General features: G+C 45.7%; 2 protein-coding genes across 2 annotated transcripts; one reads left to right on the top strand and one right to left on the bottom strand.

The window, feature by feature from the left end:
* The first annotated feature begins 9,362 nt into the window (after positions 1-9,362).
* LOC119308844 (ras-related protein RABA1f-like) lies at positions 9,363-12,225 on the top strand. The gene is made up of 2 exons (XM_037585007.1): positions 9,363-9,802; positions 11,255-12,225. The coding sequence occupies exons 1-2, from the start codon at positions 9,585-9,587 to the stop codon at positions 11,685-11,687; spliced, it is 651 nt and encodes a 216-aa protein (XP_037440904.1). The 5' UTR covers positions 9,363-9,584; the 3' UTR covers positions 11,688-12,225.
* A 1,162-nt stretch (positions 12,226-13,387) lies between these two features.
* LOC119309503 lies at positions 13,388-14,213 on the bottom strand. The gene is made up of 2 exons (XM_037585495.1): positions 14,106-14,213; positions 13,388-14,021 (listed from the first exon to the last, which is right to left on the bottom strand). The coding sequence occupies exons 1-2, from the start codon at positions 14,211-14,213 to the stop codon at positions 13,470-13,472; spliced, it is 660 nt and encodes a 219-aa protein (XP_037441392.1). The 3' UTR covers positions 13,388-13,469.
* Positions 14,214-17,462: the final 3,249 nt, after the last annotated feature.

The raw sequence follows: 17,462 nt of genomic DNA, 5'->3' as shown, positions 1-17,462 counted from the left end.
ATAATTCCTTAGCTTGTTCAACAGTCCATTCCCTGAAAACACAACCAGCACAACTATCTAGGAAGTCCCTAGAAGTATCGTTTAGTCCACTATAGAAGGTATCAAGTATTTCATTTTTCTTAAGTGGATGATCAGGCAAAACATTAAGTAATTGGAGAAGCCTCCCCCAAGCTTGTGGGAGACTCTCTTCTTCAATTTGCACAAAGTTAAATATTTCCTGTAAGGCAGCTTGTTTCTTATGACCAGGAAAGTATTTTTCAAAGAAGTAGTAAATCATATCCCGGGGACTACGCACACAACCAGGAGCAAGAGTGTTATACCAAGTCTTAGCATCACCCTTTAATGAGAACGGAAACAATTTGAGAATATAATAGTAGCGAATTTTATCATCATGAGCGAAAAGGGTGGCTATATCATTTAGCTTATTAAGGTGTGCCACTATAGTTTTAGTTTCGTAACCGTGGAAAGGACCGGATTCAACCAAAGTAATTAACTCTGGGTTGGCAAAGAATTCATAATCCTTATCAGTAACAATGATAGGTGAGGTAGCAAACTAAGGATCACATTTCATTCTAGCATTCAAAGATTTTTCCTTCAGTTTGCACAATAATTTCTTTAGATAATCTCTATCATTACAAGCAAGAAATTATCTAGCTATCTCCTCATCCATAACATAACCTTCAGATACCTTAGGCAATTCATATCTAGGAGCGCTAGGTCTAACAGGTGTTTCAAGATTTTCAGTTTCAAGTACTTCATCAGTTTTGGTAATTTCATTCTCTTTTACTTTAGCTCTAGCAAGTTGTTCATCAAGAAATTCACCTAGTGGCACATTATCATCAAGCAAGGTACTAGCATCATCATGAGTAACATTCATAATAGAAGTAGCATCAACAACTTGCGACATATAAGGATTAGCAACATGTGGTGGTGTTGCAAGTCTACTCAAAATACAAGGTGAACCAAGTGTGAAGCTAGATGGCAGTTCCTTACCTCCCCTCGTCTTAGAGGGAAAAATCTTAGTCTTGGTATCCTTCAGATTCTTCATAGTGATAAATAGGTAATAACCCCAAGTGACTCAACAAATATAGCTATGCTCCCCGGCAACGGCGCCAGAAAAAAGGTCTTGATAACCCACAAGTATAGGGGATCGCAACAATTTTCGAGGGTAGAGTATTCAACCCAAATTTATTGATTCGACACAAGGGGATCCAAACAATATTTGTAAGTATTAGCAGTTGAGTTGTAAATGCAACCACACACGGAGATTAAATATCTATAGGAAAGTGATCAGTAGCACAATAATATGGTAGTTTTGATAGCAGTGGTAACAGTAATAGTAACGGTAACAGTGATAGCAATAATTTTGTAGCAGTTGGAACAGTAGCAGCAGTAGTAGTAACTTAGCAAGAGCAATATGTGGAAAACTCATAGGCATTGGATCGGTGAATTCGTTGGATGATATTCATCATATAACAGTCATAACCTAGGGCGATACGGCACTAGCTCCAGTTCATAAATATAATGTAGGCATGTATTCCGTAAATAGTCATACGTGCTTACGAAAAAGAACTTGCATGACATATTTTGTTCTACCCTCCCATGGCAGCGGGGTCCATAAGGAAACTACGGGATATTAAGGCCTCCTTTTAATAGAGAACTGGAACAAAGCATTAACACATAGTGAATACATGAACTCCTCAAACTACGGTCATCACCGGAAAGTATCCCGAATACTGTCACCCCGGGGTTTACGGATCATAACACGTAGCAGGTGCATATGACCAGAAAGATTGGATCTAGAACATAGATATAATGGTGAAAACATAAACGGTTCAGATATGAAATCATGGCATTGGAGCCCTAGTGACAAGCATTAAGCATGGCATAATCATAGCAACATCAATCTCGGAACATAGTGGATACTAGGGATCAAGCCCTAACAAAACTAACTCGATTACATGAAGAATCTCATCCAACTCCCTCACCGACCAACGAGCCTACGAAGAAATTACTCACTCCCGGTGGGGAGCATCATGGAATTGGTAATGGAGAAGGGTTGGTGGTGACGAAGATCAAAGACCCCCCTCTCTAGAGCCCCAAACAGACTCCAGATTTGGCCTCCCGATGAAGAACATGAGGCGGCGACAGCTCCATCTCGTGAAACGTGATAATTCTTTGCCCCTATTTTTTCTCCAAAAATAGGGTTTTATAGAGTTGGAATCAGGGTTTTCGGGGCCACCAAGTGGGCACAACCCACCTGGGCGCGCCTGGAGGGGGTCTGCACAAAAAACAATACCATGGTTGTTCTGTTGAAAACAGTGTCAGTCCGGATTAGTTTCATCCAAATCATGCAAATCAGAGTTCAAAACAAGAGCAAAAGCTTTAGGAAAAGTAGATATGACGAAGACGTATCAATCATCTCCGATCTACAAACACAATGACAAGTTTGATGCCATTAAGAACGTCATCGACGCCAAGACGGACAAGCACATGGAGGAGCTCAAGGTCCTCATCAACAACCGCAAGAGGTCTCCCTCATCTTCGAGAAGACGCTCAAGTGCACATGCTTCTGAGCTACCATCTCCAGCAAGTACACACGAGCATCAACACTGACAAGACCAGGCCGCTCAAGATCATCAAGGGCGTGCCACAAGAACGGAAGAGCAACCTTACAAGAGCATGTTGGCTTCTCTGCCAACCCCATGCACACGGGCCAGCGACCCCCGTGCACACGGGACCCTATGCACATGGTATTCTACACCCCCGTGTGCACAGGCCATACAGAACCGTGACATCAACCACAAAACTACGGCTTCTTCGACTATGTTGGCATCTTCGCCAAGTGACTTCAAGGCATCTTCGCCTTTGGATGTACGACATCTTCGCCTACTCCACGAGCTCAAGTCCACTACTTCCACGAGCTACTACGACTTCGCCAATGATGACGAGATTCCATTCTTTAGGACTCATGACCCCGAAGAGTACCTCGAGTGGGAGGTACGATGGACGACTACCGCAAGCTACATCAAGTCCCCTCCAAAGATGAAGTGAAGTGCACCACAAGTAACTTCCACAACTACACGTTGGTATTGTGGCTTCACACACCTTCAAGAAACTTCAACATGAGTTGGACCAAGATGAAGAAAGCTATGCAGCGAGAATTTGTGCCTTCCGCCTACACGGAACATCTTCAACACCAATTGGAGAACACCATATAAAGATACAAGTCCCTCAACGAGTACTTCTTGGAGATGAAGAAAGCCTTGCGACGAGCCAGTGTGGATGACCCCATTTGGATGAACTTCTACTTCAGGATGGGATTGGACAACAACATTGCCAAGACTCTCTTCACCAACAACTACGAGTCCCTCGATGAACTCTGCATTGGTGCTCTCAAGGCGACAAAAGAACCCAAGAAGGCCAAATCTACTTGACCCCGAGCACACTTCGAGATGACCACGCTCCAAGACGGCGAGCATGAGGATCGTACCACCAAGATTTCCAAGCCCGACGAGCTCCAAGATAATGCTCCCAAGTTCAACTTCACCACCATTCCTCTTTGTGGCATTGACGATGCCGAGTCTACCACAACTCTTTTTGAAGATGGTGCATCGGCGACTATGACTACAGAGAAACTCAAGGACCATGATTTGGAGGCGAGCAACATGGTGACAAGCAAGGATGAGGCTTCCATCTTCGGAAGCGAGAGTGATGATGTGCCATCTTCGGCCTTCATCCATGGCAACGACGACGAGGTGGTTGAGCATGGGATTTTCCCTTCGACGAAGGAGGCGTATGGTGAAGAGTTGAAAGACTTGTGCACCTATGTTGAGAGTGAGAGTGACTTCACCACTAGCCCCATATATGATGAGATGTCCCAATTCGCATGTGAGGAGAGCCACTACCACCACCACTTGAGTGATTTGAGTGGCTCCACCATATGTGACATTGAGTGCACCTACCTAGAGGGAGTGAGTGAGCCACCACCACATAGAGAGAGTGAGGTAGTTGATATGGCATGTGAGGCCATTTTGATTTCTAATGACTTAACCTCTACCTCTATTGTGTCTTCTCATTTGGTGTTAGGTCCCATATATGATGAGGCCTGGATCCTCGACGACTTCGTCCTTCCTTTGGACAAAATGATGGCCATGGTGGCATATGATGCACCCCCCACATGGTTCCATCATGATGATGATGTTGACCACAATTTGGTCTTTGCCACATCACTACACCACATGAGTGGAGTGACAAAGGTAACATAGGTCAAGTTGATGCTCTTGTCCCACTAGTGGACATTCTTGATATTGATTGCTTGCATGATGTCGATCCTCCTATTAACACGCTTCATGCTAGTGCGACTTCCTCATGCGATGATTTACCCATTTATGATGAGTTTGATGATTGCCATGTGGAGTCTATTAGTTGTGATGCCATGTTGCATATGATTTCTTGTGATAATTATCTCGGTCACATCATGTTTGACAATCCACTTGATTTGTCATATGCTACGCATGAAATCAATCATATGTATTATTTGCAATCTCATCGTAGTAACTATGCACATGCCATTAATATAAACCCAATTTGCACATATGGCATAGATGACAAGCTCATGGTTATTGGCATTTTTTTTCATGTGATGATATTGAGATGCTCCCTTTGCATCATTTATCTCACATGCCATGCCATGACCACCTAGCTTCGGACATGCATTGTTTGCCATGTTGTCAATTTTCTCCATATTATGTTTCCGTTATTGCTCATGAGGAGACCCCCATAGTTTCCTCATACCTATTAGGAGATTTTGTTACATCCTATGAATTGCATGATTCCCATGATTGTGTGCACCATATGCATCCCATGAATGAAAATGATTTTGCTATGCCACACTTGATATAATTTGCATCCTCAACATGTTATACATAACAACTATTCTTTCATGATGGATGACACATTTCTCTATCATGCCTCTAATTTCTTTGAGCATTGCTTATCTTGTGCTAAATCTCACATGCACATACACATCATGATGGATGATGTGTACATTTACCACCCACACACTTTTTTCCGTTTGCCTATTTGTTGTGTAGGTACCAATGCTTGCTCGTCAACTTTGCAAGCACATGAGTTGACAAAACGAGCTCTAGAGAGCAATGAAGACATGCGCCACCATGGAGTGGTTACCCTCCACCCACCCTCATCGCTCAATGAATTCATGCATTTCTTCTACATGGCCCTTACATGGTTATGGGTTATTGTCCATTACATATTCTATGTCCATCTTGTCATGTTCACTTTGCATGTTATGCTCATTCCTATGCCTTTTTCATGCATTTATCACCCATGCTTTCATTTCACATGATCCTTGATTCTAGTACTTATATGTGCATTTGCAAGTTTGGTGGAGATATTGCTTTGTATTGCCATGTTTGCTTTGTGCCCAATGCGTATGATGATCCTTTGATCATGCTTTGGTTTCGTGCATTACATATGCCTATTATTTGCCCACATGACATGCTTGCCATGATTTCCTCTAGTATGTTGCATCTTCACACTACTAGTTTGCACGACATGATTGATATGCTTGCTTATGTTGCATCACCAATGATTCATACTTACTCATTTCATTCGGTTGATGGCATCCATTTCCTTGCTTTGCACATGACTGCTATTGAATATTATCCAATTACTCAATATGTTGCTTCTCTCATGCTAGATGAATTGCCATGTATTGACTACAACAATGCTTTTGGTCTTGCTAATGAGATAGCCCCCATAGCTTTCTCCCATATGTTTGGAGCTTGTACCATCTTTCATGTGAATCATGCTTGTCTTCCTTCTATGCACCATATGCCTAGTGCCATGAACAAAAACATCATTGCATCATATTATTCATGCACTTTTGCCTATAATGGTTATGTGCAAGAGAAGAGAACCATCATAATGGATGATGTGTTTATCTGCCATGCACATATGTTCTTTGTTTTGTTGTGTGCATGTGTAGGATCGTTCAAATTAGTGTCAACTTTCACTTCCCATGAGTTGATCATTCGAGATCTTGAGAGTGAGCCACTTTCGACCGACATGCTTCTACACTACATTTGCTACTACTTCGGCATTGTGAAGGACACACAAGGGGACGCTTTTGAGGTGACATCCTTCTTGAGCATGGATATTATGGATCATACTTCATGTGTTGCTTGCACCATTACACATTGCACACATGTTAGCGATAGTGTTTTCACTCATGATTGACACATTACCATGTGTCATGACATATATGCCTTGTGTGTTGCATCCAACTTGTTCATTATTTGCCCCTATCATATGTTTGGTTACAACCATGTCATTTCTTCACATATGCCATGCCCCATTGCTTGCCACATGCTTGACTTTATTGCCTCACACATGATGAACAATGGCTCTTTTCCATTGTGTTGAGTGCAATATTATATTCACTACACCATACGCACATTACGCTAGTTATGTCTTGCACTTTGGATTGCCCCATGTGTTTAGACATCTCATTATGTTTGGTGTTGTGAATGATTCCTATGGCTACCATAGAACTTTTGTTGAGCACTTTGTACATACTTGCTATGACATGAAGGTAGATGCTTGTTCACTTGTCACACACATTAGCATCTTTACCTCACCTTTGCATGATTTCTTCCATGATGCCTTTACATGTGCACAATTTATGTCCTTACATGCAATGTCACATTTCTTTGTCAAACCATATGCTATGCTTGATGACGACACGTGTTGGATGAATCACCTCTTGAATGCTTAGTTTTGCACTAACGCTAACCACATTTGTTTTTCCAACTGTTTGTTGTCCTTGCTCATTTTGAAGGAATCACAAGATGGTGCGACATTGGAGAGTGCCCATTTCGAGTGTCAAGATGATGAGTGCTTGGTGATCGCCCACATCGACATGGCGATGCCATCTCTTTCCCATGGTGATTTGGTTTTCGATCTGAGGTCGGATCTTTCCCAAGGGAAGGGATGATGCAGAGCATCCTACGGACATCACCATGACAGTGACATGTGTCACATCTACTTCACATACTTTAAGGTGAATCATCTCCTTTACACATGTTCACTTGTGCCCTTTGAGGATGGTATACTACTTGACCTCTCTCTCGTCTGCATAAATAGGTGTGAGCGGAGCTACACATTCACCGAAGGAACACTAAACCATCCAAGAGGGAAGCTTGGAAGCGGAGAAGGAACCGTCAAGAACAAGGCGAGGTTCCACATGTGTCGACGGACGTCCACGAAAAGGCTGACTGCAAGCTTCAGGATACCCCATGCGCACGGGCCCTTGGACCCTATGCACACGGGACCCCGTGCCCACGGTAAAAGCCCGTGCGCACGGGCTAAGTCGCCGGGTCTCTAGGTACCCCATGCGCACGGGGCCTCCTGCGTGTGGCTGTTCGGCTTTGCCATGTAATACCTATTACGCCCCTGCTATATATACTCCTCTTCCTCCTCCATTTAGGGATAGCTAAGAATATATCTAGACATTAGAGCTTAGCTCATGTATCTCCCCTTGTGGGATTCCTCTTGCGAGAGAAGACTCCATTGGAGTACAAGGCCTCCACTTGTGGAGAAGGATTTCCCAAGTGAATCATCAAGACCTCATCTCCTTTTGGATTTGGGATGAACTCTACCTTGTATCTTTCCCTATGATTGTTCATGTACCTTGTGAATCTTATGTGTTCGTTAGTCTAGTGGATGTGTGATTGGACTTGTTCTTGAGTGTTTCTCTTGTGATTTTCCCTCGTGTTCTCCGAGTTCTTCCCTGTAGCCACCTCCAATTCATGAACATCAGGACAAATCGGGGCACTTTAGCCCGTGCCCTACAACAGTATGCCAACAGTGCGAAGAATTTATTCCGACCATGCTCAATTCATCATTCTAAGGATAATTCCAGTGTGGATCATCATCAAATGTCCGCGAACATGTTCGAACATCATCAAATGTCTGCTAACACATTCGAACATGTCATAGACAGTGATAAGGATCGAGATCATTTGACAAAATGTCCAGGACATCGGATTTTGCACTCATTTTCCAAATTTCTTTTACATAGCAAAATGTCCTAAATAAAATAAGGTGGAGCTGCCAGCGTTGGCAACTTTGTCGTGTTGGTCTGGTGGGTCATTGGCTTCCGCCTCCAGCACGTTGAAGAGGCGGTTGCACTCCGCCTTGTTGACACGGAGCTGCCACGCTCGCCGTGGATGATTTAGGCGCTATGCACGGTCGACGATGCCCGGGTCTGCCACGACCATGGCTGCAGCGACATCTGTGGACGACCGCTCCGCCAAGAGCTAGTTCTTCGCCAGCTGATGCTCCTCGAGCGATAGGTTGTACCGCTGCTCCTCCTACAACATACCGAACACGGACACCGGTGGCACTTGTTTCTCCTCCTTCGCCTTCGTCAGAATCCGGTTGTAGTGTTGCTTCGTGTGCAACAGGGTGAACCCGGACACCAACGTGGGCGCCTACTACTCCTCCCCCGGCCTCCTCCATATGCGAGTCGTCTAAGCTCTGCTCTAGAAAGTTCGAAGCTTGGCCCGTTGGAATGTGGGCCTGGCGCCGGGCCTCAGCGACGTGGACCTTGGTCACCATTCCGGCGCAGTGTTGCGGTGACAGCCGCCTCCACCTGCCACGAGAGGTCCTGGCCATTATGACGACGGACGAGCTGGGATGGTCAGAGAGGGTGATCAGAGGGGTAGGGTTTGGGTTGATGTCGGTCGGATTTTAAATAGCCCAGGCAGGCGGAGCGTCAGGTTAATGTGTGTGGTTTGAGTAGGCTTTTCGTTTGCCGTGCCGTTGTGAATGCGGCACGGAGAGTGAGTGGACGTGCGGAAAGTGTGCGTTGTTGGTGGATTCGAGTTGTTGGAGCCCGAGGCGGCGGATGTCCGCCAAACGGCCACAAACCTCTTATTCCTTTGGTTTCGGTTTGGGGATTTGGAACGTCCGAACCGGTTCGAACAATTTTCACGACCGCCGTCGGATGACGAAAAATGTCCCAACAGTGTGTTTCAAACATTTGGGAGGGTGATCGACACTCACTCATTCCACATGAGGAAGGACGTGAATGACATGCAAACAACGCAGACAGCCATGATCCCAGCTGCGCATGGGGGGTGGAATTGGCTGACAAAAGCCGAGGTTTTCTTCATGTGGAGTGGTGGAAGAAGATCATGTGCTCGCGGCGCCTACGGGCGCATGTGTTGGTTGAGTGGTTGGTTAGCAAAACAAGCGCCCGTCGGCCAGCAAGGCAGCGAGCCAAACAACAAGAAACGTGAGAGAGAGAGACGACACACGGGACAGCGCGGCGCGCACCCGTCCCCTTTCTATTTTCCGTGCGCTCCCTCTCCTCAACGTTCTCCCCACCTCTCTTCGCCCCTGCCCTCTCATATACGCCACCGCGCGCCCCCCGCTCCGCTCCTCCTCTCCCTTCCCTTCCCTTCCTTGACGACCGCCCCAGGAAGCGCTGCCGCGGCCTCCCCACCCGCCTCCGCCAGGAAGGAAGGGGGCCGTCGTCGGGTCGGGTCGGGTCGGCCATGGCCTACAGGGCGGAGGACGACTACGACTACCTCTTCAAGGTCGTGCTCATCGGCGACTCCGGGGTCGGCAAGTCCAACCTCCTCTCCCGCTTCACCCGCAACGAGTTCAGCCTCGAGTCCAAGTCCACCATCGGCGTCGAGTTCGCCACCAGGAGCATCCGGGTCGACGACAAGGTCGTCAAGGCCCAGATCTGGGACACGGCAGGACAGGAGAGGTATACATCTGTTGTTGGTTGAGTTTGTTTGGTAGACAGAAGAAAAACACGACCAAATGATCCATTCTAGGCTGGCAGGTTCATCTTGCTCAACCATAGTCACGATTAACGGAAAATGGCGTATCATAGTAAGAATGACAATACTTATTTTACTCTGTTATTATATGCCCATTCTCCTAGTTCTCATCGCATCACATTTCACATTGGGCAGAAACAGGGCAACGGTGACCTTCCTTATGCATGTTGTTCTGTACAATCCTCGATTTTCATTGGTCCCAATAAATGTTACTAAATCAGGGGTACCTTGTTCTCTCTGGAAGAACAAACCATTTTATATTGCCCAGACCCATATTCTAATTTAACTCTCTCAAACCATCGCTGTCAACAAATTCTATGTGAAATCGTTATTGGAATACGTGATGTTTGTTTGGTCATACTACTATTTGATAATGATGATGTGTAGATATGTGAGCCCATGTTATTTAAATCCTATCGTCCACCTGGCATTGGATGTAAAAAAAACTGTGATAGTGCAAGCTGCAACATCTGTAAGAGGCATGCAAGCACCTTGTACTATTTGCAATCCTGGCTCTAAATGAAACGCTGCTTATCTGCTGTCCAGCTATAGATCGACTATTTAATTCCCCTAATTGTTGTCCAAAAAGCATCTTGCCGCTAAGGATATTCCTTTGCTCATGCATAGATTATTCTGTTGATGTTTACAGAAAAATAGTTGCACTTGATGTGGCAAGGAGGGCCACATGTTCAGTCTGCTCTAGGGATTTTATCGAGAATGTTCTGTATGACATTTCCTAACATGGCTTAGTCAATCAGCTCTCAGTGTGTTGCCAGTTTCACCAGCATAATTCCTACATCAATTCTCAATATTTTGGTTGCTGTCAGCAAATTGTATGTGAAATCATTATTGGAACAAGTGATGTTTGTTTTGTCATATATGATAATGATGTATAGATATGTGAGCCGATGTTACTTAAATCCTATCGTCCACCTGCATTTTTGGATATAAAAAACTGATATAGTGCAAGCTGCAACATCTGTAAGAGGGATGCGAGCACCATGTATTTGCAAACCTGGCTCTAAAGGAAACGCTGCTTATCTGCTGTCCAGCGATAGATCAATTATTTAATTCCCCTACTTGTTGTCCAAAAAGTATGTTGCTGCTAAGTATATTCCTTTGTTCATGCATAGATTATTCAGTTGATGTTTACAGACAAATACTTGCTCTTGACGTGCACAGAGGCTTTGACAAGTATGTGCACTCTGCTGTAGGGATTTTGCTGAATTTGTTCTGTATAACCTGTTCCAACATGGTTTACTCAATCAGCTCTCAACCTAACACCAGTTTCACAAGCACAATTTCTACATCAATTCTCGATATTTTGGTTCTGCTGTAGCATGGATTTTAACGTGTTCTCTTTCCTTTCTCCGTAGGTATCGGGCAATTACAAGTGCATACTATCGAGGGGCTGTTGGTGCGCTTGTCGTGTACGATGTGACACGCCATGTGACCTTTGAGAATGTGGAGAGGTGGTTGAAGGAGCTCCGGGATCACACAGATGCAAACATTGTCATCATGCTTGTCGGCAACAAAGCTGATCTACGCCACCTTAGGGCTGTGTCAGTGGACGATGCCAAGGCCTTCGCTGAGAGGGAAAGCACCTTCTTTATGGAAACATCTGCACTGGAGGCCATGAACGTCGAGACCGCCTTCACTGAGGTTCTGACTCAGATCTATCGTGTGGTCAGCAAGAAGGCCCTCGACATAGGCGATGACCCTGCTGCTCCACCGAGAGGACAAACCATCAACGTTGGTGGCAAGGATGATGTCTCTGCTGTGAAAAAGGCAGGGTGCTGTTCATCCTAAATTCGTTTTGCTTGTGAAGAGGGACCATATGCTCACCTGATTATATGGGTGACTGCAAATATGACATCCTTTTTGTCTCCTAACCTGGTTGTTTGCGAGATTATACCGGTGCACCAAGAATTTCGTTTAGATATCAAGATTTAACCCCAGGTTGATAAGGGGGGCCATGCTAACTTTGGAATGTCAGTGATTTTGTGGTTGCCTTTTATGGTTTCTTTGCTGCTGTATTGTCCCACCTCAATTGACACAAGAATCCTCTCAACATTTCACTGCGCAGCCTAGCCTGATAAAGGTTGTAATCGGAGGGAGCTATGGTTCATTACTTCTCTTGGCTTTCCTGCTGAATGGATGTATACTATGTAGCACTCAGAGATTATACTGTATCTTCTGTATCACAATAGGTTATGTCTACTTGGTAAATGTCATCTGTAACTGGTAGCGAGTATGAGGTTTACATGGTTATACTGTGTGTATCTTCCTTCCCAGATGTACAGAATTTGCATTGAAGATCCATGTTTCTTATCACCCTATGTTTTCATATGCTACCATTTTATGCCTGTAGTATTCACTATGCTGCTGTTTAAGGAAGTACTTATTTATTTTACTTTCTGGATTTATATATAGTTGAAAAGCTCTTATTTAGATGAAGACTTTGGCAACCCCTTCCATTTATTTTACTTTCTCGCAGGGTATTATGTGACTTTGTTAACTAGCATCATTATTTGCTCTTGTGTGTAAGCAAACTACCTAGATAGAGGGTAAAAAACAGCTAGAGTTTGTTCTTGTTGGCAACTATGGAATCATGTTGCATATTGCAATGCAAATTTGCTACAGTCTGTTAGGTGGGCTTAGAATGTTTTTTTTTTTTACCTTATGGTAATTCATAGTACACCAGCAAATTTCATTGTATTGGATCCTGGAAACTGATGGTATGCAGACAATGGTTGGTGTCTTCAAATGAATAGTTTGCAGTCTAGTTGTAGCAAATTTTGCATGGCTATTTCAATGATTTATTGTGTTGTTTAATGCAAATATAACCTACTGTAGATGATAGTATTTGTTAAAGTTGGTGGAATACGGTTGATGAGGGGTGTCGATACAATGTTCTTTGTCAAAATTGAACCAGTGAAATGCAATGAGCACAGCATGACCAACCTAACAAGATTGCTTCAAAGGAAATCAAAGCATTTTTTTAATGCTTTACAACAGGATCCTATTGAGGTTTAGATTTTTGTTTGAAATGCTTTGCACAATGTTCCTACTGAGGTTTAAATTGTTGTTTGAAATACTTTGCACCATGATTCTACTGAGGTTGAGGGCAGGCCTGGCGCAGTGGTGAAGTCCTCCCCACTTGTGCCAAGAGGTCCTGGGTTCGAACCAGCCTCTCTGCATTGCACTTTGCAGGGGTAAGACTAGGTTCCTATAATCCCTCCCCAGACCCCACCTTGTGTGGGAGCTTCTATGCACTGGGTCTGTCCATGATTCTACTGAGGTTGTCAACACCCTAGTCACATCCTTTCGATGCTCTGGAGTTGTCTGGTTTAACCAATATTTTCTGAAGTTTAGATGATGTGGAGTGTTGACATCAACTCTAGCTAAAAAAAACATGGCAACCACGTCGCCTCTGATAACCCCATCAAGTGGAAAGCAATGACTTGAGAAATCAATCAAGATAGATTCATATTCATTTTAGCCAAGATAAGAAATCTTTGAACATCATACACCAGAAACTCTCTCCTCCGTCACCTGAGATACGGTGCCGGCGAGAACACCGGGACCGCGCTATGGAGCCCCGGGTTCGGAGCGGTGGGCGCTCTGGCTCCCCTGGTGCCGCTCGTTCTGTCTGACGAACTGGTGGTGGTGCAGCGGCATGGAGCTGGTGTCGAGCAGGTGCAGCACGACCACCGTGAGCACGGAGCAGGCGAGCATGGCCACCGGGCCGAACACCCACATGAGCAGCGCCGTGGCGAAGTAGAGCGCCCGGAGCCCCAGCGCCCAGAAGTTGCCGCCCCGGATCACCGCGCGCTGCACGTGGCTCGCCGGCGCGTCCGACCCCAGCGCGGTCATGAGGAAGCTGGCGTGCACGTAGTGCCCCGCGGACTGGATGAAGCAGGCGAAGGAGGCCAGGAAGCAGACGAGCAGCGACGTGAACTTGGCCGATGCCATCCCCGTCGCCTGCTGGCCGGCGCCGGTGAGCGGCTCCGAGGTGTTGCTGCTCACCCACGCGCCGATCAGCGAGCCCAGCGCGATGCACAGCGACGCCAGCGTGGTGGACGCCGAGATGTTGTCCGAGATCACGCTCAGCGCCAGGGCCGTCTCCTCCGGCGCCGTCGTCTGCAGGCAGGCATGAACCGCGGCGATCAACCAGAAGAACCAGCACTGATCGCAGAAAAGAAAAGGTTAAACAGGATCCTCCACCTGCACCATGCGCTGCACCCAGGCAAGCTTGTTGTGGTTCTCGTAGCCGATGACCGTGGTGTGCGGATGGCGAAGGATGCGGTAGCACAATCCGTTCTTAAGGAACATGCGTATATCCGCAAGCCAAGTCCAACAAGGTGTGTTTGGTTTGTACAAAAAAAAACAAGGTGTGTTTGGTTACCCGCACTTATTTTGGGCATTTTTTATCTGTAGCTCAACTCAGCTTCGCTATGTGAATATATCAAAATAACGAAATCACTAATTAAGGAGTATTCCTTGCGGAGATCACTCCAACTCTCCCAGGTTGCCAACCTGTGAGTTTTCCCTTTTTCATAGATCCGTTTATTCAAAATGTTTTATCTTTTAAACCGTGCGTTCAAATCTCGAACTGCTTTCGTCATTGGATTCCTCGCGTCGAGATCTTCAGAATTAGATCTCATGTTGATAGGTTTGACGAACTTTTTTTCACGAAAAAACCGGACGAAAAAAACCGACGAAAAAACTAAACCGGGAACACGGGTTTTTTTTCCTTTCCGAAAGAGGCACACCGTGCCTCTGACGAAATCACAACCGTGCCTCTCGCGGAAACAAAACCGTGCCTCTCACGAAAGAAAAAAAAACAGAAAACGCGTTTTTTTCCTTTTCCGAAAGAGGCATGCCCGTGCCTCTCGCGAAAGCATAACCGTGCCTCTGGCGGAAACAAAACCGTGCCTCTCGCGAAAAAAAAATAGAAAACACATGGATCTTTAAGAAGAAGACGGACGCGGATGGCAATGTTACCATCTATAAAGCTCGACTTGTCGCTAAGGGTTATCGACAAGTTCAAGGGATTGACTACGACGAGACATTCTCTCCCGTAGCGAAGCTAAAGCCCGTCCGAATCATGTTAGCAATTGCCGCATACTATGATTATGAGATATGGCAGATGGACGTCAAAACGGCATTCCTTAACGGGCATCTTAAGGAAGAACTGTATATGATGCAGCCGGAAGGTTTTGTCGATCCTAAGAACGCTAACAAAGTATGCAAGCTCCAGCGATCCATTTATGGGCTGGTGCAAGCATCTCGGAGTTGGAATATTCGCTTTGATGAAATGATCAAAGCATTTGGGTTTATGCAGACTTATGGAGAAGCCTGCGTTTACAAGAAAGTGAGTGGGAGCTCTGTAGCATTTCTCATATTATATGTAGATGACATACTCTTGATGGGAAATAATATAGAATTTCTGGACAACATTAAGGCCTACTTGAACAAATGTTTTTCAATGAAGGACCTTGGAGAAGCTGCTTATATATTAGGCATCAAGATCTATAGAGATAGATCGAGACGCCTCATAGGTCTTTCACAAAGCACATACCTTAATAAGATTTTGAAAAGGTTCAAAATGGATCAGTCCAAGAAAGGGTTCTTGCCTATGTTACAAGGTGTGAGATTGAGCTCGGCTTAGTCACCGACCACGGCAAAAGATAAAGAAGAGATGAGTGTCATCCCCTATGCTTCAGCCATAGGATCTATTATGTATGCCATGCTGTGTACCAGACCTGATGTAAACCTTGCCGTGAGTTTGGTAGCAAGATACCAAGGTAATCCCGGCAAGGAACACTGGACAGCGGTCAAGAATATCCTGAAGTACCTGAAAAGGACAAAGGACATGTTTCTCGTTTATGGAGGAGACGAAGAGCTCGTCGTAAAGGGTTACGTCGACGCTAGCTTCGACTCAGATCCGGATGACTCTAAGTCACAAACCGGATACGTGTATATGTTGAATGGTGGAGCAGTAAGCTGGTGCAGCTGCAAGCATAGCGTCGTGGCGGGATCTACGTGTGAAGCGGAGTACATGGCAGCCTCGGAGGCAGCACATGAAGCGATTTGGGTGAAGGAGTTCGTCACCGACCTAGGAGTCATACCCAATGCGTCGGGGCCAATCAAACTCTTCTGTGACAACACTGGAGCTATTGCCCTTGCCAAGGAGCCCAGGTTTCACAAGAAGACCAGGCACATCAAGCGTCGTTTCAACTCCATCCGTGAAAATGTTCAAGATGGAGACATAGAAATTTGCAAAGTACATACAGATCTGAATGTCGCAGATCCGTTGACTAAACCTCTCTCGGGAGCAAAACATGATCAACACCAGGACTCTATGGGTGTTCGATTCATCACAATGTAACTAGATTGGTAACTCTAGTGCAAGTGGGAGACTGTTGGAAATATGCCCTAGAGGCAATAATAAAAGTATTATTATATTTCATTGTTCATGATAATTGTCTTTTATTCATGCTATAACTGTATTATCCGGAAATCATAATACACGTGTGAATAATAGACCTCAATATGTCCCTAGTGAGCCTCTAGTTGACTAGCTCATTGTGATCAACAGATAGTCATGGTTTCCTGGCTATGGACATTGGATGTCGTTGATAACGGGATCACATCATTAGGAGAATGATGTGATGGACAAGACCCAATCCTAAGCATAGCACAAAGGTCGGTTAGTTCGTTTGCTAGAGCTTTTCCAATGTCAAGTATCTCTTCCTTCGACCATGAGATCGTGTAACTCCCGGATACCGTAGGAGTGCTTTGGGTGTATCAAACGTCACAACGTAACTGGGTGATTATAAAGGTGCACTACAGGTATCTCCGAAAGTGTCTGTTGGGTTGACATGGATCGAGACTGGGATTTGTCACTCCGTATGACGGAGAGGTATCTCTGGGCCCACTCGGTAATGCATCATCATAATGAGCTCAAGGTGACCAAGGTGTTGGCCACGGGATCATGCATTACGGTACGAGTAAAGTGACTTGCCGGTAACGAGACTGAACAAGGTATTGGGATACCGACGATCGGGTCTCGGGCAAGTAACGTACCGATTGACAAAGGGAATTGTATACGGGGTTTGATCGAATCCTCGACATCGTGGTTCATCCGATGACATCATCGAGGAGCATGTGGGAGCCAACATGGGTATCCAGATCCCGCTGTTGGTTATTAACCGGAGAGTCTCGGTCATGTCTGCATGTCTCCCGAACCCGTAGGGTCTACACACTTAAGGTTCGGTGACGCTAGGGTTATTAGGTAGACTTGTAAGTGATTACCGAAAGTTGTTCGGAGTCCCGGATGAGATCCCGGACATCACGAGGAGTTCCGGAATGGTCCGGAGGTGAAGTTTTATATATGGGAAGTTCTCATACGGACACCGGAAGTATTCGGGGTCCTATCGGTATTGTACCGGGGCCACCGGAGGGGTTCCGGGGGTCCACCCCTCCCGGAGGGCCACATGGGCCGCAAAGGGCAGGGAGCCAGCCCCTGGAGGGCTGGGCGCGCCCCCCACCTTGGGCCCATACGCCTAGGGTTGGGGG

The sequence above is a fragment of the Triticum dicoccoides genome, chromosome 5B (assembly GCF_002162155.2).
Source record: "Triticum dicoccoides isolate Atlit2015 ecotype Zavitan chromosome 5B, WEW_v2.0, whole genome shotgun sequence".
NCBI lineage: Eukaryota > Viridiplantae > Streptophyta > Magnoliopsida > Poales > Poaceae > Triticum > Triticum dicoccoides.
This window is presented reverse-complemented; position numbering and strand designations above follow the sequence as displayed.

Bases quoted from the DNA above. Each gene is read 5' to 3' on its own strand.
- LOC119308844 (XM_037585007.1), top strand. From the start codon at position 9,585: ATGGCCTACAGGGCGGAGGACGACTACGACTACCTCTTCAAGGTCGTG. The intron at 9,803-11,254 runs GTATACATCTGT...CTTTCTCCGTAG, and splicing joins GACACGGCAGGACAGGAGAG to GTATCGGGCAATTACAAGTG.
- LOC119309503 (XM_037585495.1), bottom strand. From the start codon at position 14,213: ATGTTCCTTAAGAACGGATTGTGCTACCGCATCCTTCGCCATCCGCAC. The intron at 14,022-14,105 runs GTGGAGGATCCT...GCCTGCCTGCAG, and splicing joins GGGTGCAGCGCATGGTGCAG to ACGACGGCGCCGGAGGAGAC.